A 9,580-nucleotide genomic window follows, 5' to 3' on the forward strand; every position below is an offset into this window, starting at 1 on the left:
GACACCAGAATTCTGAAACAAAATATATACTTTATTTTATGTGATCTTGAACATAGCAGTTACCCAAAAACAGGCAGATTAAGTTAGTTCAGAACATGGCCAGAACAAAGGACCTCTGACTGAAATGCCAAACCATGTTTTATCTTTTCAGATGTTGATGGACCTGTTGTATATTTCCAGAATTGTGTGTTTATTAGTAGTAATTGGGTGTTTCTCCTTTTGAATCTGATCATCTCCCCCTTATTGTTGTATTTGGCACAGTGAACATGGATTTAAAAAACAGAAACAATATTGGTTGTCAACAAATTTCATAAACACCACAAAGGCAAAAGTCCCAGAAAAAATAATGAATGGAAATTGGGAGGCAGCTTAAAGCATTACAGCCTGCCTCTCTAACATGTTTGAATTCCTTTACTGCTGGATTACTATTTAGGAGCAAGTTTTACCAGTTCTTCACCCGACTATTAAATGGAGCTTTTCATAATGGCAGGACTGAAATAGTCTGCTCAGTAGCTGGAAACACAACTCCTATTTGCTCAGAATGGCAGGTTATAAAACAGCCACTGTCCCCGTATCTCCTGTGGGTAGCCTCTCGGATGTTCAATCTGTTTCCAGAAAACAGTGATACTCTGTACTGCTCTGATGACCATGGACAGGGAAGATGAATTCACACACTGGGTAGGAGACTCACTGGGCAAGCGGCATCACATGCATGGAGCCTATTAAATCCTAGGGCTCAAATGTTGTTATTGTATCATGTAGCAGTTTGTACACCACTCCCTAGATGGTGCTATAGTTGGAGGTTGAATTTGGTATGAAAATGATGATGAAAAAGAGACGCATTCCTTGGAAAGGTAAAATATGTATATCGGAATCTAAGGCAAGTACTCAAAAGGGTTAACTATCAATGTAAATTATGCTCAACATCATGGGGATATTGAGGTCTTTAACTAGATCCATACATTCTCAACGTGTGTTGTAACTACACAATATTTCTGTAGTTTCTTGGCTGCAGTATTACTTGTCTGATTTCATTTGGTAATTCATTCCCACTTTGATGTCTTTTGTCTCTTGTATCTTCTTCCTTCACTATCAATCGCTTCATACAAATCCTTCTTGTTTTCTGTTGTGGCATTCAAATAAGCAATGTAACTCACACACAGTGTTATAGTCAGTAGCCCAAATGCCATCACAGGTTTATTCTGTTGCAGAAACACAAGAATCTCATGTTATGTAAGGAAATATTGCTATATTTTAACACCATTCCCTTATCATACCATTTTATAGAATATACATGTGATTTCTCAAAATACCAAGTAATTGTTATCTATAGAAACAATCTCTTTTTTTTTGTTCCTGTTAGATTTTGTGTTCATAAAGCTAAGGGCAAAGAGAACACTTGCTGCAGGCACCCAGGACAAAATTTTCTCAAGGGAGTTGAGTCGGGGGGCCTCTGAGACAGGCAGGAAACCGGGTTTCCAGCAGGCCCTGCCGACTTTAACGGCAAGACCTTATTTGAATGCGAGGCCTCGGATTCCTGCCTGCAGCCAACCAGATTGAGGAGCTGGCAGGGGGCAGATAGGGCTCAGAAGCCCTCTGGCAGCAGGTTGGCTGCACACCCACCATATCACCTCCAGCAAAACCGGAAGTGGGCATGTTGGAGGTAGGTTCAGGTTGGGAATTACATTTTTAACTATCTAACTGCTCCCACACTCCAAACCCACCCGTTTTTTTTGTTTTTTTTTTTAAAGGGGGAAATTCCGGCCTCAGTGTCAGAAATAGCATGTGAGATCCTTCTGCTCTGCCCCAACAATGTCCCTTAATCCCAACTTGAGAGGAAGACCCATTTCTGTATCAGAGAATTTTTCTACTTCCACTACCAGACATTGACAAATAGCAAGTGGGTTTGTGCTGTGAGGCTATAAGTATCAAGAAGTGGTTTAAATCTTCTCAAACTTATTTCACGCCAACTCTTACAACCAGCACTGAGAGGAGAGATTCATGTCTCTCACTTGGCTAGATTTGAATCCAGGACACACATGATCTGGCAGCGTGCCAACCTGTTATGCTTTCATGAAAGCATGTGTATTGGCCTGACATCCTGCCAATACCACTCTGATGAGCCAACAGGAGATATACTTGTAATTGGGGATAACCGTGTTCATTGCCATTCTCTCAGTGTTGAGAAAGGCTGAAACTAGATAAAGTTCACCAAATGTTGGCATTCTGGTGTTGGTGGAGTAGGGGTTAAAAAGGCATCTCAGAGTCTTGAACTTACAACGTGGGAGACAGCTGTTCTATTGTCTTTGCTTCTCAGTCATTCCTACAGAATATCACAACTGTTTAAAAACAGCACTGTCCAAATTTAAGTGGAAATTCCCTTACAGGTTTAATGAAGAGCTCCGGATTAACTGCTCGGAAAAGGCTGGTGGTTCGGATTCCCCTCAGTCCTGGGCTTTTGTCACCAGCACTCTTTGGAGGCTCTGTCTTTGCATCAGCAGGGTCGGGTGAAGACGACATAGCTGATGACTGTCCAATTTACGAACCTGTGCACAATAGAGTAAACACCATTTAATCATGTCCTGGACAACATATGCAGGAAGTGTCGTCAGAGGCTGAGAGCTTTGTTTAAGAGTGTGCAGGAAGATAGGAAATGAGTGACTGCCAGACAGACAAGTTCAGGCAGGTAGTACAGGAGTCCTGAGTGCATCTTGCTCTCCAACCGTTATTCTGTTCTGAATACTGGTGAGAGCAACGGTTCCCTCTGGGGAGTACAGTCAGAGCCAAGTCGACGGCACCATGGGTGGCTCAGCTATACTGGGGGGGGGGGAGCGGGCGAAGAGAAAGGGGAGGAGGGTGGTCAGAAAAGCAATAGGTGTAGGGGATTCAACAATTAGGGGAACAGACAGGAGGTTTCTGCGGCCACAGATGTGATTCCAGGATGGTATGTTGCCTCCCTGGTGCCAGGGTCAAGGATGTCATTGAGCAGCTGCAGGACATCATGAGGAGGAAGGGTGAACAGCCAGAGGTCATGGTCCATATCGGTACCAATGACATAGGTAGAAAGATGCATGAGGTCCTGCAGGCAGATTTTAGGGACATAGGAAAGAGATCAATAAGCAGGACCCGAGGTAGTAATCTCCGGATTACTCCCAGTGTCACGCACTAATGAGTACAGAAATAGGAGGATAGAACAGGCAAAAACATGGCGGGAGAGGTGGTGCAGGAGCGAGGGCTTTAGATTCTAGAGGCATTGGGACTGGTTCTGGGGCGTGGGACCTGTACAAACTGAATGTACCTCAACAGAGCCGGGACCAATTATGCTTGCAGGGAGGTTTTGCTCCTGCTGTTGGGGCTGATTTAAAGTAGCTTGGTAGTGGGGGTGGGAACCTGGGCATAGATTGAGAAGGGAAAGAAGCAAAAGCTGGAAATGGAAGGCAGTAAATTAGTAAGTGAGTTTGGAAGGCAGAGGAAACAAAGGCTAGAAGATACACAACAAAGGGGTTAGACAGCACTTAATGGTATATACTTCAATGCAAGGAGTCTAGTAAATAATGCAGATGAGCTGAGGGCACAGATGGACATGTGGGAGTATGATGGTTTAGCTATTACTGAAACATGGCTGAAAGGGCAGGAATGGCAGCTCAACATTCCTGGTTACAGGATTTTCAGACGAGATAGAGAGGGGGATAAAAAAGGAGGGGGATTCGCAATATTCGTTCAAGAAACAATTATAGCTGTGAGGAGGAATGATATGTTAGAAGGATCAAATGAGGCCATATGGGTTGAACTGAAGAACAAAAAAGGGGCGATCACACTGCTGGGACTGTACTATAAAGGGAGCAACAGTGGAGAAATTGTAGTTAAGGAGGAGGAGTGTGAAATATTAGATGAGATAAACATGGCGAGAGAGGAAATATTAAAGGGGTTTAGCATCTTTGAAAGTAGATAAATCGCTAGGCCCGGATGAAATGTATTCCAGGCTGTTAAAAGGGAGGAAATAGCAGAGGCTTTGACCATCATTTTTCAATCCTCTGTGGTGGAAAAGTGCTGGAGGACTGCTAATGTTGTACCATTGTTTTAAAAGGGAGAAAGGGATATACCGAGTAATTACAGGCCAGTCAGCCTAACTTCGGTGGTGCGCAAATTGATGGAAAAAAATTCTGAGGGACAGTATTAATTGTCATTTAGAAAGGCACGGATTAATTAAGGACAGTCAGTATGGATTTGTTGAGGGAAGTTCATGTCTGACTAACTTGATTGCATTTTTTGAGGAAGTAACAAGGAGCATTGATGAGGGTAGTGTGTTTGATGTAATATACATGGATTTTAGCAAGGCTTTTGATAAGGTCCCACATGACAGACTAGTCAGAAAAGTAAAAGCCCATGGGATCCAAGGGAAATTTGGGGGTTATGTTACTGAATTAATGATCCAGAGACACGAGTTCAAATCCCACCATGGCAGCTGGGGAATTTAAATTCTGTTAATTAATAAATCTTGAATAAAAAGCTAGCATCAGTAATGATGACCGTGAAACTATCGAATTGTTGTAAACCCATCTGGTTCACTAGTGTCCTTTAGGGAAGGTATTCTGCCATCCTTAACCGGTCTGGCCCACGTGATTGACTCTTAACTGCCCTCTGAAATGGCCTTGCAAGCCGCTCAATTGAATTCAAGGAGACTCACCACTCACTCACCTTCTCAAGGGCATTTAGGGATGGACAATAAATGTTGGCCTTGCTGGTGACGCCCACATCCCATGAATGAATTTTTAAAAAAGATCCAAGGGAAAGTGGCAAGTTGGATCTAAAATTGGCTCAGTGGCAGGAAGCAAAGGGTAATGGTTGATGGGTGTTTTTGTGACTGGAAAGCTGTTTCCTGTGGGGTTCCGCAGGGCTCTGTTGGGTCCCTTGCTGTTTGTGGTATACATCAATGATTTAGACTTCAATGTAGGGGGCATGATTAAGAAGTTTGCAGATGATACAAAAATAGGCCATGTGGTTGATAGTGAGGAAGCAAGCTGCAGACTGCAGGAAGATATCAATGGACTGGTCAGGTGGGCAGGAAAGTGGCAAATGGAATTCAATCCAGAGAACTGAGGGGTAATGCATTTGGGGAGGGCTAATAAGGCAAGGGATTACACACAAAATGGTAGGATATTGAGAAGTGTAGAGGAACAGAGGGACTTTAGAGTGCATGTCCACACATCCCTGAAGGTAGCAGGACAGGTAGATATGGTTAAAAAGGCACACGGGATGCTTTCCTTTATTAGCCGAGGCATAGAATATAAGAGCAGGGTGGTTATGCTTGCACAGTATGAAACACGAGTTAAGCCACAGCTAGAGCACTGTATACAGTTCTGGTCACCGCATTACAGGAAAGATGTGATTGCACTGGAGAGGGAACAGAGGAGATTTACGAGGATATTGGCAGGTCTGGAGAATTTTAGCTGTGAGGAAAAATTGGATAGGCTGGGATTGTTTTCTTTGGAACAGAGAAGGCTGAGGGGAGACTTGATTGAGGTGTATAAAATGATGAGGGGCCTATATAGAGTGGATAGGAAGAACTTATTTCTCCTACCAGAGGGGGCATACATTTAAAATAATTGGTAGAAGGATTAGATGAGAGTTGGAGAATTTTTTCACCCAGAGGGTGGTGGGGGTCTGGAACTCTCTGCCTGAAAATAGTAGTAGAGGCAGAATTCCTCATAAAAAGTACGTGGATGTGCACTTGAAGTGTCGTAACCTACAAGGCTATCGACCAAGAGCTGGAAAGTAGGATTAGGCTGGATAGCTCTTTTTCGGTTGGCACAGATACGATGGGTCAAATGGCCTCCTTCTGTGCCATAAATTTCTATGATTCTTCTGTGATTCTATTTCTCATAAAGTGAATGTTTTTCATGCTTTTTTTCCCCCTTTATTGTACTTTTTTATGATAGGGCAACTTTTTTTTAAATGTGATTACGGAAAGACTATTTCCTCCAATTGGGCTGTCAGCTATTCAGAGTATAGTTGAAAGGGAATTGAAAGATAGAGGGCTATGGGCAGAGAGTGGGGCAGTGGGATTATTTTTGGATGATTCTAGTAAAGAGCCAGCACAGACATAATGCACTGAATGGCCTCCTTCTGTGATGTGAATGTGTGTTGTTCTATGCATTGCAAATGATTCAGACAGCCAGAACAGCGGTAATGCTTTAGTGCTTGAGGCTGGGAAAAAAATGAATCCATTAATCTATGACCCAACCAGGTTAACATAACTCTAGGTCTCAAAAGGACAAAGAAAAATAGTTGCTTTCAGTCTTTCATATAATTCCTTAGATGTGGTTTCCATCATCAAAATGAATGCCAAGATAAAAGGGTATGTAAAAAAGTACTTAAGATTTTCAGGAAAAAAAAATGTAAATACATTTTGTTAGCATAAATTGAGTTAAAATAGAAAGAGACAGCGAAGGAGAGAGGGAAAAGGGAAGACAGTGAGCACAAGTGTTCAGCAATTTTATTTTAAATTGGTTAAAACAAAATTCTAGTTTAGGGTTAATGCTACTGTAATAAAACAATTCTGGACACCCAAATAATTTTTTTAGCACCTGTATATTATGGGGAGTTTCAGTGTTTCAACCCATGGACTATAAACTTGGGAGGAAAATAATAGCCAGCTCAGAATTTTCATCGAGCTGCCAGCAGTCCGAGGGTTAACAATATAACACTTACACACAAACTAAAGGCCTACATTATGTTTAAACTTAAGAACATTTTAGATTTATAGTATATCTTACTCTTCTGCTTTCTCTTGATAAATGTAAGAAATGGGAGGGGAAGGGAGAAACTGTAAAAAAGAGAACAGGCGTGCAAGAGAAACTGAAGTGAAGGAGAGGTAAAATAAAATGAAGGAACTGGAGAAAGCAAGAGGACTTTCAGTTCTATGCAGAGGGGTTGGGAAGGGGGTGCCAACACTGGTTTACAAAAGAGGGGCGGGGGGACAACTTATATTTTCTGTTCTTTCTAACTGATGTAGCTGAAACTGTGGAGCAGAAATCTAGCACCAATGCTGGTCCCACCACTGCCCACCCCAAGTGTTTTCATTCAAATAAAGGTCAAATGACTAACAAAAGCAGAAATAGCAGGAAACACAGACACAATCTTGTGGGGAGCAAAGACTGGACGATGGCCCTTCACAAGGGCATGTATTTGGAAGAGACCAGACAAAAGTATTAAATAAAAACAGAAAATGCTTCAAAACACTCAGCAGTTCAGGTAGCAGAGAGAGAGAGAAAAAAACGGAATTAACGTTGCAGGTCGATGACCCTTCGTCAGAATACAAAAGTATTATTATTTTTTAAAATACCTTAAGATAAATGTCTTTTCAAGTCACCCTACAGTAACCAACTGAATACAATAAAGCACTGTAAGCATTTTCCCACCCTTATAGTGAAGCCATGTAAAATAAATCATTAACTGAGTAGCTAACCTGTATAATGTCAGGACTAATGCTCCCTATAATGTTCATTGCCTGTTTCTGTGGCCCACACACGGATCATCATTCAATGTGCCTCGGCCTGTGTCAGTAGCACTAACACAATTCAACCTCCCCTCAGGACTTCCTTCCCACCAACAAGCTGCCGAGAACTCAAGCTGGACCTGCACTCTCTACATCCAGGCCAGGAGCAGCGCCACCCGCAGGCCGATGGACAACACAACTCCCAGCACCACACAAAGACAACTCTCTGAAATACAGGCAATTTGCCAATTCAACCATGTTCTTCTTAGGCAGTCCCCCGGAGTCGAGGATGACTTGCTTCCACACTAAAATGAGTTCTAAGGTGACTGATGACACCAATGCGGGACCTACAATCTCTGTCACAGGTGGGGCAGATGGAGGGACGGGTGGGTGGGGTGCTTGATTTGTCATACGATCCTTCCACTGTTTGTACTTGGCTTCTGCGTGCTCCTGGCGAAGGGACTCGAAGTGTTCGGCACTTTCTCGGATTCTTCTCCTCCACTTTTGAGTGGTCTTGGGCCAAGGATTCCCAAGAGTCGGTGGAGTGTTATATTTTTTCAAGGAGACTTTGAGGGCTTCCTTGAAGCGTTTTCTTTGCCCCCCTGGTATTTGCTTGCCATGACATAGCTCGGAGTAGAGTGCTTGTTTCTGGAGTCTAGTATCGGGCATGCGGACAATGTGGCCCATCCATCGGAGCTGATCGAGCGTGTTCAATGCCTCGATACCGGGGATGTTGGCTGACGTTGGTGCGCCTATCCTGCCGATGAATTTGCAGGATTTTGCGGAGGCAGCGTTAGTGGTACTTTTCCGGTGCATTGACGTGCCTACTGAACATAGTCCATGTCTCTGAAGCATAAAGGAGGGCGGGTATCACTACTGCTCTGTAGGCCTTGAGCTTGGTGCCGGGTTTAAGATCCTGGTCTGCAAACACTCTTTTCCTCAGGCAACCAAAGGCTGCACTGGCAAACTGAAGGCGGTGTTAGACTTCATCATCGATGTCTGACCTTGCTGATAGTAGGCTCCCGAGGTACGGGAAGTGGTCCACGTTGTCCAAGGTCTTGTCATGGATCTTGATAAAAGGGCACAAATACTAGATCCTGCTAACCAACAAAAACCGTTCAAGGAAAACCTAACAAATCAAATCAAAATTTGGTTTCCGGGGGTGATGACACATTCCAGTCCATCTGATGCCCACCGGTCGTGGGAAGGCCTCGAGAGAGAGAGAGAGAGAGAGAGAGAGAGAGAAACGGAGTTAATGGACACCGCGTGCTCCATCTCCAGGGACACCCGGACGTGAACGTAGCCGCAGAAGAGAGGCAGGCAGTCGGGCTGAATAACTCAACCGCCCGCTGCCTGGACCTGTTAATGGCCACCTTGGCCAGGCCTTAACACACAAGGACAACACTTGACCACTTGCAAGCTGATTCTTCTCCTTGCACACAATTGCCTATTTAAAGTTCAGCATGTGGCCCCTTTTTAAAGGGGCACAACCAATAAGACTGTGGGCTAGACTTTCCATTATTATCGCTATCACCCAAATATGGGCGATATTTACGGCGTTAGTGTTTTTTTTAAATTTCAGGGTCACTGGAATATCGCCCATTTTAAAAACCGCTAGTTTCGCCTTTTTAATTTGGGGGATAGCCGCAGCGATGTGAAATGGGCAATAGTGATGTATTCAGTCATGCAAGGCCGGCATCCATAGCAACGGCTGTTCTGCGCTTGCACAATTTTTTTTCAGGCAATTAACTTTTCCTGTCATTCAGGAGGTCAGGGGTCATCTGCGCATGCTCAGAAGACAAAGGGAGGGAGAGAGAGAGACAGCATTTGTCTTTCGAGCTGAGCAGGAAGGTTGTGTCGAGGCTAGCAAAAAGAAAAACCGAATACTTAATTTTTTTTAAGTGGAGATGGATTATGAGGAGTCGGGAGTGAGTGTTGGTGAGGTGGCAGATGTCAGTGAGGAAGAGAGTGATTTGGTGGAGGTTGGAGGGAGAAGGAGGGCTAAACACTTCTCCGAAGAGGCAAATGCAGCCCTTGTCCACAAGGTGGAAACCCGGGGTGGTTGTGGGAAACCTCCCGCTG

At 43.8% G+C, this 9,580-nt stretch overlaps 1 protein-coding gene across 2 annotated transcripts; it reads right to left on the reverse strand.

Annotated features, from left to right (window-relative positions):
• Positions 1–10: 10 nt before the first annotated feature.
• On the reverse strand, positions 11–7,612 carry smim8 (small integral membrane protein 8). 2 transcript variants are annotated; one of them, XM_070884520.1, is made up of 3 exons: positions 7,469–7,612; positions 2,386–2,546; positions 11–1,123 (listed from the first exon to the last, which is right to left on the reverse strand). In XM_070884520.1, the coding sequence occupies exons 2-3, from the start codon at positions 2,518–2,520 to the stop codon at positions 983–985; spliced, it is 276 nt and encodes a 91-aa protein (XP_070740621.1). In that variant the 5' UTR covers positions 2,521–2,546; positions 7,469–7,612; the 3' UTR covers positions 11–982. The 2 variants fall into 2 exon arrangements, with proteins under 2 accessions (XP_070740621.1, XP_070740620.1); XM_070884519.1 differs by having other exon boundaries at positions 11–1,202.
• Positions 7,613–9,580: the final 1,968 nt, after the last annotated feature.

Source organism: Pristiophorus japonicus, chromosome 7 (assembly GCF_044704955.1).
Source record: "Pristiophorus japonicus isolate sPriJap1 chromosome 7, sPriJap1.hap1, whole genome shotgun sequence".
Classification (NCBI taxonomy): Eukaryota; Metazoa; Chordata; class Chondrichthyes; family Pristiophoridae; genus Pristiophorus; species Pristiophorus japonicus.

Bases quoted from the DNA above. Each gene is read 5' to 3' on its own strand.
- smim8 (XM_070884519.1), bottom strand. From the start codon at position 2,520: ATGTCGTCTTCACCCGACCCTGCTGATGCAAAGACAGAGCCTCCAAAG. The intron at 1,203-2,385 runs GTAAGGGAATTT...TTTCTGCAACAG, and splicing joins CGGAGCTCTTCATTAAACCT to AATAAACCTGTGATGGCATT.